At 42.3% G+C, this 19741-nt stretch overlaps 1 protein-coding gene across 3 annotated transcripts in view; it reads left to right on the top strand.

Annotated features, from left to right (window-relative positions):
* The window catches only part of aplp2 (amyloid beta (A4) precursor-like protein 2), a 208939-nt gene that overhangs the window by 170475 nt on the left and 18723 nt on the right, over window positions 1-19741 (top strand). For all 3 annotated transcript variants that reach the window (XM_060846945.1, XM_060846944.1, XM_060846946.1), the window contains one exon: window positions 8738-8820. In XM_060846945.1, the coding sequence (XP_060702928.1) occupies window positions 8738-8820 (83 nt within the window). The remainder of the gene's footprint in view (window positions 1-8737; window positions 8821-19741) is intronic.

The following is a 19741-nucleotide window of genomic DNA, read 5'->3' as shown; positions in this document are numbered from 1 at the left end:
TCGGAATCCTAGTAGCACACAAACCCACCAACACTCTCAAACAAAAACTAACAAACTTAAAAGACCCTGTACAACCCATGGACAAAACCAACGTTGTCTACAAAATTCCATGCATGGACTGCCACAAACACTACGTAGGACAAACAGGAAGAAAGTTAGCCACCAGGATACACGAACACTAGCTAGCCACAAAAGGACACGACCCTCTCTCCCTTGTAGCCCTACGCACAGATGAAAAAAAGTACCATTTCGACTGGGACAACACATCTATCCTGGGACAGGCTAAGCAAAGACATGCCAGAGAATTCCTAGAGGCCTGGCACTCCAACCACAATGCCATAAACAAACACATAGATCTAGATACCATCTATCAACCTCTCAGAAAACGAAGAAGAAATGATAAACCCCAGGAACCCCATCCAGGAGAAAGATATAAATAGAAAGCAGGAGACAACAGCTTCACTTCACTTGGAGGTCGCCACTGATGATGTTACCTAGCCAGGTAATGAAACGACTAGATATCAAACCTACAGCTCAGCGAGCAAACCTACACCCTAAACCTGATCTACAAACCTTCACAAACCTTGCAGGAAGATGTTGTAAAACTGAAAGTGTTCAGAAAAGATTTACAAGGATGTTGCCAGGGTTGGAGGGTTTGAGCTATAGGAAGAGGCTGAGTAGGCTGGAATTGTTTTCCTTTCAGTGTTGGAGTCTGAGGGGTGACCTTATAGAGGTTCATAAAATCATAAGGGAATGGATATGGTATGTAGACGAGGTCTTTTCCCTGGATTGAGGAGTCCAGAACTAGGCGTAGGTGTAGGGTGAGAGGGGAAAGATTTAAAAGGGATCTAAGGGACAACTTACTCTTGCAAAGCGTGTTGCATGTGTGTAATGAGCTGCTGGAGGAAGTGGTTGAGGCTGGTACAATTACAACATTTGAAAGACATTGGATTGTTATAAGAATAAGAAGAGTTCAGAGGAATATGGGCCAACTACTGGCAAATGGGACCAGATTCATTTAGGACATATGGTCAGCATGGACAAGTTGAACTGAAAGATCTGTTTTCATGCTGTACACCTCTATGACTGCTTCACTGTCTGAGGAGTCATAAATGATGCTGACTATTGTGTAATCATCAGTAAACATCTTTCTTCTGGCCTTATGATGGAGTGAATATCATTGATGAAGCCACTGAAGATGGTTCGGTCTCATATGCTATCATGAGGACCTTCCATAGTGATATCCTAGAGCTGCGATGATTGGTCTACAGCAATCACAACCACCTTCTTTTGCCCTAGGTATGAATCCAACCTTCAGAGAGCTTTCCACGTAATTCTGTTTACTCCAGTTTTTCACAGGCATCTTGATACCTCACTTTGTTAAATATTGCCTTGATGTGAAGAGCAGTCAATTCTGTTTACCTTCAGAGTTTAGCTCTCTTGACCATATTCAGACCAAGGCTATAATGAGTTGGGAGCTGAGTGGTTTTGATGGAACCCAAACTGAGAATTAGTGCGTAGGTTATTCCGTTGATACTTGATAATACTGTTGATGATTCTTTCCATCACTGTAGGCTGATAATGCTGTAATTGGCCAGATTGGATTTGTACTACCTATTGTGGACAAGACATACCTGGGCAGTTTTACACATTCAGATAAGTGCCAGTGTTAAAATCTGCAGTCCTCACTATTTCCATGTAACTATATTGGACCAACTTATCTGGTCCAGCTTATCTGGAGCATAAATCTTTAGTGGTATTCCCAGAAAATTGTCAGGGCTCATAACCTTTTATAGTATCCAGCCAGTTAACGCGTTATAGACCAAACAAAACCCCCTCAAAATATTCAGAAGATAATCTAGACCTTACCTTTATTTTAAAGGTAAATGTAAGGTTGCATTTCAGATGCAATTCAATTGGTCAAATAAACAGGTTTAAAGCAAAACACACTTTATTCATCCACGACAGTTAAAATTCAACAAAAGAAGGAATTGGAATGAGGCTCATTTTCCAATACTATATCGGAAAACTTAACAGAATAATAGATACAATAGCTATTATTGATTAACTGTTACTGAGAGCAATATCCCATAAACACACCCTTGGGCTAAAAGCTCATTCAGAAAACAGATCGTTTCACATACAGGAAAGAACACCCAGCTTTTGGCTGTAATTTAGCTGTATTACTGAATCTTGGATTCAAGATGGTGGCAGAGGAAGCGGCTCCAGCTGGAGCATCTTTTTCTTTTTTTCTCTGTTTTAACTTTAACTTGCTGGAGGCAAATGGTGGAGACTGAAGATTATGATCTATCTCAGAGACGAGTCCCAGGCCAGGCTAACTTGAGGATGGTGAGTCCAGGAGACAAGTGGAGCAGAGGCCTCTGCAGGAGCAGCAAGGCCCTTGAGGACTGGAAGCAAAGCCTGAAGATTTGAAGCCCAGTGTGTTCAAGAGACTTGGCCCAGGTGGTCTGAAGGCTGGCATGGACTTGATAAAAGGACTAAAATTCATGTACTTTTAAAAAGAAAATATCTTTATTCTTTATTCTTATGCTGAACATTTATGATTCTCTCTCAAGTCTGTAACACGTACTTAAGTACTCTGCACCTTGGTATCCTCTACCTAAGGTGGTGCCAAAATAGCAACATTACAAGCTTTTCACTGCACTCATTCAAGTGCATGTGACAATAAAGGCTAATTCTAATTCAATTCAGATATGGAGAGGGAGGAAAAAACAGCTTCTGTATCTTCAAGACCCTAACAACAACTGTCACTGAATAAAATTTAAAAAGTAAACTGAAATCCTGGTTCTGTGGGAGCTTGACTACACCCATTCAGGCTGCTACTGTTATTCCGACTGCTAAAAAAAAACAGGACCTGTCAAGTTGTTTACCACAGTGGCTCTGATTGACAATTCGCCACGTCCTCCTTAAAACCCTTCTCAAAAAGAAAACAGGGCAAGATAACCTCTTAAAGCCATATTATTGTGACAAATAATATCAAAATAATCAAATTGGCTGAAGACTGGCATTTGTGATGCTGGGGATGTGGGGAAGAGGGCTGAGGTGAATCGGCTACTTGGCACTTCTGGCTGAAAGTGGATGTAAATGTTTCTGTCTTTCCTTTTGCACTCTTGCTGAGCTCTACATCATTGCAAGTGGGGGAAATTTGTGAAGCCTTCAATCTCCTGTTAGTTGTTTAATTGTCCATCACCATTAATGACTGGATTGGCAGGACTACAGAATTCATGTCTGATCCATTAGCTGTGGGATTTCTTATTCCTGTGATTCAGAATGTCTGTGTTAGGCTTTTATTTGAATAGTTTGTAAAATAGCTGACCCAGTTTTGGCACGAATCCTCAGATGGCAATGAGGAGGATATGGGCTATGTTTGTTGTCATCATTTCTAGTCTCTTATCCTAAGTTGTTTGGTCTGTCCAGCTTCATTCCTTTGTTTAGATTTTGTAATGGTTTGATACATTTGAGTGGCTTGCTACGCTATTTCAATAGGTGGTTAAAACTCACCCAGTTGCCTGCGGTCTGGAATTTCATGTCGGCCTGTTGAGGTAAGGATGGCATACACATTATCATTTAAAAGACCTCTGTGCCAAATGGGTGTTCATGACAATGGTTATGTGGTCATCAAAAGCTAGCTTTTAATTCCAGATATTTATTGAATCAAAAATCCGCGATCTGCAATTGTGAGATTCAAACCCGTGTCTCCAAAGCATTGGTTGGGTTCTGGATTACTAGTTCAGTGACATTACCACTGTCTCTACATCTGGTGTTTGATGAAAGGAAATCACTAACACACAGCGTGTTTGGACTCTTTGTAGAGTAGTGAATTTTTGCAAATATAAGTGGGGATTTAAATCAGTCCTGATCATTATTTCTTAATTTTTGCATTATCTGATTTCTCTCAATTTCTACGCTGCCAGGCACAGTGTCGGACTCATGGTCAGCAGCTAAGAAAGGTTGGTTTGAGATTGTTCCAGATGTCGCTTCACAGACCCGTGCTTTTTCCTCAGACATCTGTCCTGATTGCGATCCCCTTCCCACCTCAGTCGCTGCATATCATATGTAGCAAACACCACAGAAATTGCTGGAAAAACACAACAGGTCTAGCAGCATCTGAGGAACACAGAGTTGATATTTTGAGTCCAATGACACTTCTTCAGACTCAGTTCTAAAAAAAAGTGCCACTGAGCTCAAAAGGGTAAGTCTGTTTTACCTTCACATATGCTGCCAGACCACCTGTGCTTCTCCAGCAATTTCTGTTTTTGTTTGATTCAGATCTCCAGCATCTGCAGTTGTTCATTTTATTTTAGCATTTCATAATAATGTTGTTACTCCCATCAGTAATTCTGGTCCACTTTGGCACTGCACTGATCTGCATGCTATCCTGTTACAATGGTTAGTTATTGTGTCTTGTTTGAAGTTTATATCTGGAATGTTTGTGTTCCCTGAATGATGGAATGTTGTTAACTTTTCCAGTCCATGATCAAAGCCACTGCCAGATTTACGAATCACATCATAATCTATTGCTTTTGGTTAAAAAGCCATCAATCACTGGCTGTTTTCAGTGTAAATGCAGTGTGAACCCAAGCATTTGGCTCAGGCAGCTGGCTGCTGTTCTAAAGTTGTTGATGTGTTCTGTCCTAATTCTCAAATCATCCTTTACAATATCCTGCTTTTCTCTAATCCTCTTGGAATCCTGATGCTGATATTGAATTGATAAACTGTCAGTCATTTGTTTTAGCAAGTCCTGAAAATTAAGTCAGTGCTTGAGCAGGAGGCTGATAATTCTGATCCTTGCCCTACAGGCCCAAGATTTGTAATAAACTTAGAGACTTGTCTGTGTTTTTGGTTTGATTGTAAGATTACCACCAGTGCAAGAGTCTTAATTAATCCTAATTTGTACTTACTATTCTAGTAGAACAAAAAATGTGATTCAAATAGCTAGTAGAATCAAGTGGGCTCACTGGAAAAGACTGATCACTCAATATGAAGGTTGCAGTGCTCCAAAATACTGCAGAATTTGGTCTGTTATGACCCGAGGACTCTGCTTCAATGAACTGTAAATTCTGGTGATCCATGGAGAGGGTGCTCCTGGCTGGACACTTGATAGAAGCTTCATATACTGCACCTTTTTGTTTTGAGTTATGAGCATGTCTATATTGGCATAACTTAGGCCACGACAGCATCCCTTTGGGAGATAGTATGCTTCATATCAGGCAAGTAGAAAGCTTTGTAGATTTATCATTACCTTGAGGGACTTCAATAAGATTTAGAGAATAGGAAGAGGCCATTGGTCCCAATATATCAGGATTTGAGCCTGAATTGTGAATCTGAATCACATTTCCCTTATTGTCCAAATCCTTTTTAACTGCCTATTAAAAATTTTGGGAACTCTTGTAAACAATTCCCTGCTTTAATAACCCAGAGAATGGCAATCTTTATATTGCACTTGCCATCAATTGACCACCAGTGCAAATTAGTTTCATTTATTTATTGTCTTAAAACCTGTAATATAATTACAATCTCTCTCAAATTTGACTTGACATTCTATTTCATGATTCTAACCTGTTCATTGGCTGCCCTTTTTAGTTTTATTGAAATTCCCCACTGTTTGTATCATTTCCACACTGAAGTTATCATGCTCAGACATGTCCCTTAAGGACATTGGAATCCGCTTGTTTTTAAAACTTCTGTTGGTAGCTCTGTTGAAGTGAGATCTCCATCACTTATTTTAAATGCAGGTCTCCAAAGGTGACCGATAATGACAGAAGTGAGGGTTATGTCCATAAGACCATAAGACATAGGAATGGAAGTAAGGCCATTCGATCATGGCTGATTGGCATTTCAACTCCAATTACCCGCATTCTCCCCGTAGCTCTTAATTCCTTGTGACATCAAGAATTTATCAATCTCTGCCTTGAAGACATTTAGTGTCCCGGCCTCCAGTGCACTCTGCGGCAATGAATTCCACAGGCCCACCACTCTTTGGCTGAAGAAATGTCTCCGCATTTCTGTTCTGAATTTACCCCCTCTAATTCTAAGGCTGTGTCCGCGGGTCCTAGTCTCCTCGCCTAACGGAAACCATTTCCTCGCGTCCACCCTTTCCAAGCCATGTATTATCTTGAAAGTTTCAATTAGATCTCCCCTTAATCTTGTAAACTCCAGTGAATACAATCCCAGGATCCTCAGTCGTTCCTTGTATGTTAGACCTACCATTCCAGGGATCATCTGTGTGAACCTCTGTTGGACACGCTCCAGTGCAGAGTATGTCCTACCTGAGGTGTGGGGACCAAAACTGGACACAGTACTCCAAATGGGGCCTAACCAGAGCTTTATAAAGTCTCAGTAGCACAACAGTGCTTTTATATTCCAACCTTCTTGAGATAAATGACAACATTGCATTCGCTTTCTTAATCACGGACTCAACCCGTATGTTTACCTTTAGAGAATCCTCGACTAGCATTCCCAGATCCCTTTGTACTTTGGCTTTATGAATTTTCTCACCGTTTAGAAAGTAGTCCATACTTGTATTCTTTTTTTCCAAATTGCAAGACCTCGCGTTTGCTCACATTGGTCCAGGAAATGGCTGATGGAATTCAATCTCCCAAACTGTCTAGATCCTTCTGCAGCCTCCCCACTTCTTCAGTACTACCTGCCTGCCCACCTAACTTTGTATCATCGGCAAACTTCGCTAGAATGCCCCCAGTCCCTTCATCCAGATCATTAATATATAACGTGAACAGCTGAGGACCCAACACTGAACCCTGCGGGACACCGTTTGTCACTGGCTGCCATTCCAAAAAAGAACCTTTTATCCCAACTCTCTGCCTTCTGTCAGACAGCTAATCCTCAATCCATACCAGTAGCTCACCTCGAACACCATGGGCCGTCACCTTGCTCAGCAGCCTTCCGTGTGGCACCTTATCAAAGGCCTTTTGGAAGTCTAGATAGACCACATCCACTGGGTTTCCCTGGTCTACCTACTTGTCACCTCTTCAAAGAATTCCAACAGGTTTGTCAGGCACGACCTCCCCTTACTAAATCCATGTTGACTTGTTCTAATCCGACCCTGCTCTTCCAAGAATTTAGAAACCTCCTCCTTTAATGATGGATTCTGGAATTTTACCATCAACCGAAGTTAGGCTAATTGGCCTATAATTTTCCATCTTTTGTCTTGATCCTTTCTTGTACAAGGGGGTTACAACAGCGATCTTCCAAACTTGCGGGACTTTCCCTGACTCCAGTGACTTTTGAAAGATCTCAACCAACGCCTCCGCTATTTTCTCAGCCACCTCTCTCAGAACTCTAGGATGTAGCCCATCGGGGTCAGGAGATTTATCAATTTTAAGACCTTTTAGCTTTTCTAGCACTTTCTCTTTTGTAATGGCAACCATACTCAACTCAGCCCCATGACTCCCTTTAATTGTTGGGATATTACTCCTGACTTCCACTGTGAATACTGACACAAAGTACTTATTAAGTTCTGCAGCTATTTCTTTATCTCCCATCACTAGGCTTCCAGCATCAGTTTGAAGTGGCCCAATGCCTACTTTTGCCTGTCATTTGTTTCTTATGTATTGAAAGAAACTTTTACTATCATTTCTAATATTACTGGCTAGCCTACCTTCATATTTGATCCTCTCCTTCCTTATTTCTCTCTTTGTTATCCTCTGTTTGTTTTTGTAGCCTTCCCAAACTTCTGATTTCCCAGTGTTCTTGGTCACTTTCTAGGATCTCTCTTTTTCTTTAATACATTCCTGACTTCCTTTGTCAGCCATGGTTGTCTAATCCCTCCCCGAATAATCTTTCTTTTCTTGGGGATGAACCACTGTACACAAGCCATTATACCCGCAAGCTCCTGCCATTTTTACTCTAATGTCTTCCCCGCTAGGCTCTGCTTCCAGTCTATTTTCGTCAGTTCCTCTCTCATGCCCTCATAATTACCTTTATTTAACTATAACACCATTACATCCGATTTTGCCTTCCCTCTTTCAAACTGCAAACTGAACTCTACCACATTATGATCGCTGCTTCCTAAGTGTTCCCTTACTTTAAGTTTTTTTTTATAAAGTCTGGTTCATTACATAGCACGAGGTCCAGAATAGCCTGCTCCCTTGTGGGCTCCATGACAACTGTTCAAAAAGGCCATCCTGTAAGCATTCCCCATGAATTCCCTTTCTTTGGATCCACTGGCAACATTATTTACCCAGTCCCTCTGCATATTTGAAGTCTCCCATGATCACCGTGACCTTGCCTTTCTGACATGCCTTCTCTATTTCCCGGTACATATTGCACCCCTGGTCCTGATCGCTGTTAGGAGGTCTGTACATAATTCCCATTATGGTTTTTTTGCCTTTGTGGTTCCTCAATTCCACCCACACAGACTCCACATCATCCGACGCTATGTCATTCAGTGCCATAGATTTAATTTTGTTCTTAACTAACATGGCAACCCCACCCCCTCTGCCCGCCTCCCTGTCTTTTCGAGAAGTTGAAAATCCTTGGATGTTTAACTGCCAGTCCTGACCTCCCTGTAACCACTTCTCTGTGATGTGGTTCCCATTATCCATTCCCATTATCTTGGATTTTAGTTTGGAAATGTGCTGCAGCCTGTTAGAATCTGTTTTGCAGCTACGTTTGTAATTTTTTGTGTGTTCAGTACTACATAATCTTTCTCACAATTCATGTGTACACATAGTAACAGTATCTATTTTCTGAACAGGTTCTGGGATGATTGATCCTGAAGGACTGATGCCTGATGAGAATGCAATTGGTAGCAGCGAGAACAATGTTAATGGAAATGTGGTATGGACCATGTTTACGAAAATCTTTCTTCTAGTCTGTGTGGTTTTGTTTGCTTACAGGAAAGTGGACTGAGTTGTATGTTTTGATTTGTATCGTTCAGATACACATGCTGGTCTTTGTTGCCCTGTGTTCCTTTTTCAGCTCTTTAAACAGGGTAGACTGACGACATATGGCATTTGTATTATATGTGCTGATTTAATGTAGTGAAGGTCAGTAGATTGTTATGTTCCCCTTAGACACTGGTAACTTTAAAGAAGATAAATTCAAACTCCCAATGATACTTAAAAAAATTAAATGACAACATTTCATATTTTAAGACACTGTAACAAACAGGCTAAGATCCATTTTGACTCAGCACTGTTTTTGCTCTCTACATAAGCTTTACAGAACAGAGGTTTCCCCTCTTCAGGCAACTGAAAATTTTGGGTATTGTGGTGCAGTGATACCATCCCTACTTCTGAGACAGAAGGCCTCCCTCAGCATGTCATGGCCAAAGGTTGATCTTTTTAAAAAATGGACACCCAAAAAACCCACACTGCAGCTGAACTTTGTAGTCTCTCTTAAGTATTCATTCAATTTTCCCAGGTTCTTTGTTCCCAAGGATTTTTACTCTTTTCCCAGCCTGGTAATTTCTAACTTGACAATTTTCTTCCAAATTGAGTATAACTTCCTGGTGATTATTCCTATAGTGCAAGCTGGGGAAATCCTTGAATCTTGGGAATTCCCTTCCTCAAAAGGCAATGGATACAGAACTTCAAATATTTTAGTTAAAAATCACCCAACACCAGTTATAGTCCAACAGGCTTATTTGGAAGCACTAGCTTTCAGAGCACTGTTCCTTTGTCAGGTGGTTGTGGAGCATAAGATTGTAAGACACAGAATTTATAGCAAAAGTTAACAGTATGATGTAACTGACGCTATAAATTGAAAAAGACCTGGATTGTTTGTTAAGTCTCTCATCTTTTAGAATGACCATGTTGGTTTCAGTTCTTTCTTCTGTAAATCCCAGAACTCGTCTAAAGTTACATTCTCAAGTGAACTAACATAAGGTGCCATGTCGGCCCAGATAATGCATTGAAGGTATGCCTTGTGTGAAGCTGTCTGTGCCCCCATGTTCTCACTGATTCTATGTATGAAAAGGGATTTACAGAAGCTTACATGGACTCGTGCAGTTTTTGAGAAAAATAAAATGTAATTTTGCAAGTACAAATTCACTTCACAAATGTGTGTGTGCATGTGGACGGATGTGTGCCAAGGGGGTTGATAAGTATTTCTGAGAGTATGTGTGTGAATGTAAAGGGGTATCAGTCTGAGAGAGAGGGTGTGTGTTGGGGAGTGTATCAGCATGGGTGTATTTGTGTGTCTCACACGCACACTCCTATCCTGCTCATACACTCACTTATACACTCCCACACTCGTACCCACACACGTACCCTCTAACAGACCTCCGCCCCTTTACACTCACTCACACACATACTCATACCCCACCGCGCGCGCATATCCACCCACATCCATATATAAGTTTGTGGGGTGAACTTGTACTTGCAGAAACATTTTATGTTGCTCAAAAACTGCAGTTACAGAAAGAGTTCCAGGATATTGACCCAACAACATGTCATCATGAATCACATTGGCCTTCAATCCTGATGAAAATGCTGACTAGCTACTCTTTAGATACACTTTGTTCTATGTTGGAAGTAAATGGGTGTTTTAAAGCATCAATCTTTACAATCTGACACTCTCGCCACCTTTCTCAGACTGTCAACATGCTGCCTTCCTTTCCAAATGTGAATATTTTGCAACTCCTTCACAACAAAACAATCTCGGCCTCCTTTTAATCTCTAACAGCCAGGCCTATTTTTAGACAAAGGATTCCAGCTGCAAGTTCACCGAGGTCACCTATTCTCTCGTGTAGCCTCTTATTACTGACAGTTTTTAAGTTACAAAGTTGCAATGAAAAGTAGGTTTTCCAGACAGAATGCTTGAAAAATGTCAGCCTTTATATGTACAGTTAACCTCTAACAGTAAATGGTGAGGAATGTCGAAGTAGACTTCAAACTATGTAGTGGGATGAAATGAGATCTATAAACTCTGCTATTGCTACTGATTTTTATGTTCTCTTGTATAAAAGATTATGGGGTTATCTAATTGTTTAATTAAAATGATGAGAGAAGTTGAATGGGTACAGGAGGCCATTGAAGTGAGGAGAGCAAAAAGATAAGTGGTACTGATAGGTGACTTGATAATTAGGGGTACAGATAGCATCCTTTGTAAGCAGGATTGAGAGTCCTGCATGATGTGTTGCCTACCTGATGCCAAGCTGAAGCACACCTTAAACTGGCTTGGGTGGTCACATGGAATTAAAATGAGTGAATGAGGAGGAGGGGGATTGGGGTTCAGCAATGTGTCCTTGATACAACAAGGAGACAAGCAATACTGGATTTAGGAATGAGGAAAAAGTTGGATTTAATTAGTAACCAAATTGTGCACAAACCGTTATCACATACTGATCATAATATGCTCGAGTTCAGTGTTGCATTTGAAAATGACAAGGATGAATCGGCAACTAGAAATTTGGATTTAGGTAAGGCTCACTTTAATGGGATGAGACTGACAGTGTCCACAGTAAACTGGGAAAATCTGTTATTGGGTAAAACAACTGAAGAACACAGATGTTTAAAGAAACACTTAATACAATGCAAAGCCATTTTATACCACAGAAAAAATTAAGTCATGGATAACTTTGAGACAAAGGACAGCATGAAACGAAAAGAAAAGCATACAAAAACACAGCGCAGATCCTGCTGAATGGGAAAGATACAAAGAATAGCAAAGCACTACAAAACATTTTGTGTAGGACTACTAAAAGGGATGATGAAAGGAAACGTGCAAGGAAAATGAAAATCAACAAGAAATGTTATAGTTACATAAATGAAAAGTAGGTGGTCAGGAGCAATGTTGGTCCACTAAAGATTGAAAGTGGGGATATTGTCAATTTCCTTATATTAGATTCCCTACAGTATGGAAACAGGCACAGTGGCTCAGTGGTTAGCACTGCTGCCTCGCAGCGTCAGGGACCCAATTCGATTCCAGTCTCGGACGACTGTCAGAGTCATAGAGATGTGCAGCATGGAAACAGACCCTTCGAACCAATCCGTCCATGCTGACCAGATATCCCAACCCAATCTAGTCCCACCTGCCAGTACCTGGCCTATATCCCTCTAAACCCTTCCTATTCATGTACCCATCCAAATCCCTCTTAAATGTTGCAATTGTACCAGCCTCCACCGCATTCTCTGGCAGCTCATTCCATACATGTACCACCATATGCATGAAAAAGTTCTGGACTTCCTGACCCCAGGGAAAAGACTTTGCCTATTTATCCTATCCATGCCCCTCATAGTTTTGTAAACCTCTATAAGGTCACCCCTCAGCCTCCGACATTCCAGGGAAAACAGCCCCAGCCTGTTCAGCCTCTCCCTGTAGCTCAGATCCTCCAACCCTGACAACATCCTTGTAAATCTTTTCTGAACCCTTTCAAGTTTCACAACATGTGGGCGGCACAGTGGTTAGCACTGCTGCCTCACAGCGCCTAAGAGCCGGGTTCAATTCCCGCCTCAGGCGACTGACTGTATGGAGTTTGCACGTTCTCCCCGTGTCTGCGTGGGTTTCCTCCGGGCGCTCCAGTTTCCTCCCACGGTACAAAGATGTGCGGGTCAGGTGAATTGGCCATGCTAAATTGCCTGTAGTGTTGGGTGAAGGGGTAAGTGTAGGGGTATGGGTGGGTTGCACTTCGGCGGGTCAGTGTGGACTTGTTGGGCCGAAGAGTCTGTTTCCACACTGTAGGTAATCAAATCCAATAGGTAGGAGACCAGAATTGCATGCAATATTCCAACAGTGGCCTAACCAATGTCCTGTACAGCTGCAACATCACCTCTCAACTCCTGTACTCAATACTCTGACCAATAAAGGAAAGCATACCAAATGCTTTCTTCACTATCCTATCTACCTGCGACTCTACTTTAAAGGAGCTATGAACCTGCACTCCAAGCTCTCTCTGTTCAGCAACACTCCCTAGGACCTTACCATTAAGTGTATAAGTCCTGCTAAGATTTGCTTTCCCAAAATGCAGAACTTCGCACTTATCTGAATTGAACTCCATCTGCCACTTCTCAGCCCATTGACCCATTTGGTCCAAATCCTGTTGTAATCCGAGGTAACCCTCTTCACTGTCCACTACACCTCCAATTTTGGTGTCATCTGCAAACTCGCTAACTATACCTCTTATGCTTGCATCCAAATCATTTATGTAGATGACAAAACGTAGAGGGCCCAGCAAGGATCATTGTGGCACTCCACTGGTCACAGGCCTCCAGTCTGAAAAACAACTCTCCACCACCACCCTCTGTCTTCTACCTTTGAGCCAGTTCTGTATCCAAATGGCTAGTTCTCCTTGTATTCCATGAGATCTAACCTTGCTAATCAGTCTCCCATGGGGAACCTTGTCGAACGCCTTACTAATGTCCAAATAGATCACATCTACTGCTCTGCCCTCATCAATCTTCTTTGTTACTTCTTTAAAAAACTCAATCACGTTTGTGAGATATGATATCCCATGCACAAAGCCATGTTGACTATCCCAAATAGTCCTTGCCTTTCCAAATAAGAGACTTACAAGATGATCAGAGGATTAGATAAGGGAGACAAAGTCCTTTTTCCTGGGATGATGAAGTCAGCTTGTACGAGGGGTCATAACTTCAAATTGAGGGGTGATAGATTAAGACAGATGTTAGAGGCAGGTTCTCTACTCAGAGTGTGGTAAGGGCATGGAATGCTTTACCTGCTAATGTTGTCAACTCAGCCACGTTAGGGAGATTTAAACAATCCTTGGATAAGCACATGGATGATGATGGGATAGTATAGGGGGACGAACTGAAGATGGTTCACAGCTTGGCGCAACGTTGAGGGCTGAAGGGCCTGTTCTGTGCTGTATTGTTCTATGTTCTATGCATGTTGGCCTTAGTTGTGAAATATTTCAAGTACAGGAGCAGAGATGTGTTGTTCCAGTCATAAAGGATGAGGCCATACCTAAAGTACTGTGTGCGGTTTTGGTCTCCTTTTCTGAACAAGGTTGCTGTTTCTCTCCAGGAAGAGCAGCAAAGGTTAACCAGGCTGACTCCAGGGATGGCGGGACTGACGTATGAGGAGATTGACTAGGTTAGGATTGTTTTCCGTGGAGTTTAGATGAATTAGGGAGATCTCATAGAGACTTATGAAATTTTAACAGGACTAGATAGAGAGGATGTTCCTAATGGTGGATAAGTACAGAACCAGGGTTCTGACGATTTGGGTTAAACCACTTAGGACGGAGATGAGGGGACATTTCTTCACCCAGAGTGGTGAGCCTGTGGAATTCTTTACCACAGGAACTGGATGATGCCAAAACGTTGAATGTATTCAAGGGATGGCTAGATATAGCACTTGGGGTGAATGGGAGGTTATGAGGAGGAAGCAGGATTAGGCTGCTGAGTTGAACGATCAGATACGATCATGATGAATGACGAGCAGGCTCAAATGGCCGAATCGTAGTATCATAGTAATAGAAGCAGGCATAGGCCTTTGGCCAGCTGAGCCTGCTCCACCATTCATTAAGATCATGGCTGATCTATTTATTGTCTCAGCTCCTCCTACCTGCATTATTAATTTCCCTACCATGCAAAAACCTGTTTAGCTGTGTCTTGAATATGTTTAATGAAGCTGCCTCTACTGCTCCCTTGGGCAGAGAATTCTGGGAACAACAGTTCCTCCTCCTCTCTGTCCTAAATCTACTCCCCCTAATATTGAGGCCATGTCCCCTAGTCCTAGTCTCGCCCACCAGCGGAAGCAACTTGCCCTATTCTATCTTATCTGTCCCTTTCATAATTTTATACATTTCTATAAGATCCTCTCTCATTCTTCTAAATTCTAGCGTATACAGTCCCAGGTGGCTCATCCTCTTTTCATAGGGTCACCCACTTATTTCCAGAATTAACCTGGTGAACCTCCTCTGCATCACCTCCAAAGCCAGTATATGTCAAAAGACCAGAACTGTGCACAATACTCACGAACACCTGTACAATTGAACAGAACCACCCTGCTCTTAAATTCAGTCCCTCTAGCAATGAAAGCCAATATTCAATTTGCCTTACTCATTAACTGTTGCACCTGCACATCAATTTTTAGCAATTCTTGTGCTAGCATTCCTATGTCCCTCTGCTCAACAGCATGCTGCAATCTTTCAACATTGAAATAATACTCTGACCTCCAAAGTGGATAACCTCACATTGACCAACATTGTACTCCATCTGCCAGACTTTGCCCACTCAATTAACCTATTTAAATCTCTCTGCAGACCCTCCATGCTCTGCACGGTTTGTCTTTCCACTCAATTTAGTGGCATCAGCAACCGTAGTTATGTTACACTCAGTTTCTTCTTGGCGGCACGGTGGCTGTGGTTAGCACTGCTGCCTCACAGCACCAAGGCCTCGAGTTCAATTCCACTCTCTGGTGACTGGCTGTGTGGAGTTTGCACATTCTCCCTTGTCTGCGTGGGTTTCCTCCCAAAGTCCCAAGGTGTGTAGGTTAGGCTCATTGGCCATGCTGAATTGTCCATAGTGTTCAGGGATGGTAGGTTAGTCAGGGGTAAATAGAGGATAATAGTGTAGGAGAATTGGTATGGGTGGGTTACTCTTTGGAGAGTCGGTGTGGATTTGTTGGGCCAAAGGACCTGTTTCCACGTGTAGTGATTCTAATTCTAATTCAAGTCAATTATATATATGGTGAACAGTTGCGGGTTCAACACCAACCCCTGTGGAACCCTGCTCACCGCTGATCTCCAACTAGAAAAACACCCATTTATCCCAAATTTCTCCTTTCTATTGGTTAACCAGTCCTCTATCCATGCGAGTACATTTCCTGCAACTCCATGCATTCTTATCTTATGGCCGCCTCCTGCACCTGTCTTCTGTGTTTCCGGTCTCCCTTTTAAATCCCTCCCCCCCCCCCCCCCCCCCCCCCCCAAATGATCCGGCATGGCGGGCTAGTCGAGAAAGTTGGGAGGCATGGTATCCAGAGAGAAAATAGCTAATTGGATTCAAAATTGGCTCAAAGATAGGAAGCAGAAGATGATGGTTAACGGTTGTTTCACAGACTGAAGGCCACAGGAGTTGGTGCTGGGACCTATGGTATTTGTTATTTACATAAATGATCTGGATATGAATGTACAAGGCATGATTAGTAAGTTTGCAGATGATACAAAATTAGAAGATATAGTTGCCAGTGAGGAAGCTTATCAAAAATTACAGAGAGACCTTGATCAGATGGGGAAGTTGACTGAAGATTGGCAGTTGCAATTCAGTCGAGATAACTGTGAGGTTTGCACTTTGGAAAGTCAAACCAAGGTAGAACTTATACAGTAAATGGTAAGGTCCTGAAAAGTATTGTGGAATACAAGTACATAGTTTGTTGAGAGCAGCGACACAGGTAGGCAGGATGGTGAATAAGACATTTAGTCAGCTGGCCTTCATCGGTCGAGGCATTGAGTATAGGAGTTGGGACGTTATGTTGCCATTGTATAAGTTGGTGAGGCTGCACTTGGAGTATTGTGTACAGTTTTGGTCACCCTGTTATAGGAAAGACATAAATAAACTGGAACGAGTGCAAAGAAGATTTACAAGGATGTTACCAAGACCAGGAGGCCTGAGTTATTGAGAGAGGTTGGCCAGAATAAGACTTTATTCCTTGGAATGTAGGAGAATGAGGGGTGACTTTATTGAGGTGTATAAAATCATGAGGGGCATAGAACGGATGAATCCATATAGTCTTTTTCCGAGGGATGGGGAATTGAAAATTAGAGGGCATAGGTTTAGGGAAAAATTTGAGGATCTAAGGTGTAACTTCTTCACATAGAGAGTGGTGCATATATAGAATGGGCTGCCAGAGATAGAGGTTGAGGTAGGTACAATAGCAACATCTTAAAAACATTCAGATAGGTACATGGATGGGAGGGTTTTCAAGGAATATGGACCAAACGCGGGCAATTGGAATGAGTTGAGTGGGCACCATGATCAGTTTGGGCCGAATGAGCCTGTTTCCATGCTATATTACTGTATGATGCTATGATTCTCACTTTAAACCTTTGCGCACTAGTTCTGGATTCCCCCACTCCAGGGAAAAGACTTTGTCTATTTCCCTTATCCATGTCCCACATGATTTTATAAACCTCTGTAAGGTCACCCCTCAACCACCGATGCTGCAGGGAAAATAGCCCCAACCTATTCAACCTCTTCCTATAGCTTAAGCCCTCCAACCTGGCAACATCCTTCTAAATCTTTTCTGAACCATTTCAAGTTTCACAGCATCCTTCCTATAGTAGGGAGATCAGAATTGAATATAGTATTCCAAAAGTGGCCTAACCCATGTTCTGCACAGCCACAACATGACCTCCCAAACCCATTCTCAATGCACTACCATGAAGGGCATGCATACCAAATGCCGCCTTCGCTATCCTCCATCCAGTGTCTGGAACCCCTGTACTTAACTGGCAGCATCAAAACCAGAACCTTGTCCTATTTTCTACCACCTCACCCTTCCTCATAAAGAGGCCCTTAATCAGTGGGCCACTGCAAGCACAAATGGATCACAATAGATTGAGAAATCAACCTGACACCTGCTGGGGCCACCCAGCAAAAATTCCATCCACTTTCCCTCAACACCAGTTGTACTCCCACAGTGTATTACGTTCCACATTAAGCTGCATATGCCTGTTTCACTAATTACCATCGGGAGAGCAGTCACAGCATGTTTGAAATAGACTACTGGGGCAATGATTAATCTAATGCGAAATCATGAGGTTGGCAGGAAACAGTCTTTCAGTGACTTAGAATTTGGCTGAATGGCAGGTGATAAAAAGTAGGGATAATGGGTATGTACTCAAATTGACAGGATGTGGCCAGTAGCGTGTCTCAAGGATCTATGTTACGGCCTCAATTATTCCTCCTATTTATTAACGGCTTGGATATTGGCATGGAAAGTCACATATCTGATTTGCTGATGATACAAAGTAAGGCAGCATTTAAGACAGTGTAGATGACAACATAAAACTACAAAGGGATAATGATTATTAAGGAGTCTAGCACACAGGTGCAGCAGATCATCAGGAAGGCTTATAGGGGTGTTGCCCTTTATTTCAAGAGAGTTGGAATATAAGAGTAGCGAAGTTTTACTGAACTTTACAAGATGCTATTGAGACCACATCTGGGGTGCTGAGAGCAATTTTAGTCCAGTTATTTATTAGAGGCAGTTCAGAGGAGGTTATCTGGCATGATCCCCAGTATGGAGGGATTGTCTTATGAGCAAAGGTTAAATAGGTTGGAACGCGACTCACTGGATTAAAAGAATGAAATTTGATTTCATAGAAACATACAGGATTCTTAAGGGGCTTGACAGGGTAAATACTGAGAGGGTGTTTCCCCACATGGGAGAGTCGAGGACCAGATGGCATAGTCTCATATTAAAAGCGGTGTCGATTGAAGACTGAGATAAAGAGGAATTTCTTCTGAGGGTTGAGAGTCTTTGTAACTCCTTGCCACTGAGCTATGGGGCAGAGGCCTTGCGTAGGACGCAGTAGAGGAATCAAGTTACAGGAAAACACAGCAAAGCGGAAATACGGAATGTCCAATTGGTCACAATCCTACGAATGGCAGACAAGGCTCATGGGGCTAAACGGTTGATTCCTTTTTCCTATAATCTTTTAATGAATAGAAATAGCTATGGCAGATGGATTTCATACAACATTACAGCGCAGTATAGGCCCTTCGGCCATCGATGTTGTGCCAGTCTGTGAAATTAATCTGATGCCCATGTAACCTACACCGTTCCATTATTATCCATGTAAATGTCCAATGCCAATTTAAATGCCCTTAATGTCAGCGAGTCTACTACTGTTGTAGGCAGGCCATTCCACACCCCTACTACTCTCTGAGTAAAAAACTATCCCTGATATCTGTCCTAAATCTAACACTTCTCAATTTAAAGCTATATTCCCTGGTGTTAGCCTTCACCATCCGAGGAAAAAGGCTCTCACTGTCCACCCTATCTAATGCTCTGATTATTTTATACATCTCGATTGGGTCACCTCTCAACCTTCTTCTCTATAACAAAAATGACCTCAGTTCCCTCAGCCTTTCCTTGTAAAACCTTCCTTCCATACCAGGCGACATGCCAATGAATCCCCCCTGAACCCTTTCCAAAGCGTCCACATCCTTTCTATAATGCAGTGACTAGAACTGTATGCTCTACTCTATGTGTGGCCTTACCAGTGTCTTGTACACCTGAAGCATGACCGCATGGCGCCAAAACTCAATCCCCCTCCAAATAACCGCCAGTACACCATATGCCTTCTTAACAACACTACCAACCTGGGTGGCAACCTTCAGGGATTTATGCATCTGGACGCCGAGATCTCTCTGTTCATTTACACTGCCAAGAATTTTACCAATAGCCCAGTACTCTGCCCTCCTGTTACTACTTCTGAAATGAAATACCTCGCACTTTTCTGCATTAAACTCCATTAGCCATTTCTCAGCCCAGCTTTGCATCTTATCTATGTCTCTCTGTAACCCACAACGTCCTTCAGCACTATCCACAACTCTGTTTACCTTAATGTCATCTGCAAATTTGCTAACCCATCCTTCAATGCCCACCTCCAGATCATTTATAAAAATGACAAACAGCAGTGCACCCAAAACAGATCCTTGCGGCACACCACTGGTAACTGATTTCCATGATGAACATTTCCCATCAACCACCATCCTCTGTCATCTTTTAGCTAGCCAATTTCTGACCCAAACCGCTAAATCACCTTCAATCCTGAAACTCAGTA

The sequence above is a fragment of the Hemiscyllium ocellatum genome, chromosome 29, assembly GCF_020745735.1.
Source record: "Hemiscyllium ocellatum isolate sHemOce1 chromosome 29, sHemOce1.pat.X.cur, whole genome shotgun sequence".
Classification (NCBI taxonomy): domain Eukaryota; kingdom Metazoa; phylum Chordata; class Chondrichthyes; order Orectolobiformes; family Hemiscylliidae; genus Hemiscyllium; species Hemiscyllium ocellatum.
Note: the sequence above shows the minus strand (reverse complement) of the source record. Positions and strands in the feature narration are given on the sequence as shown.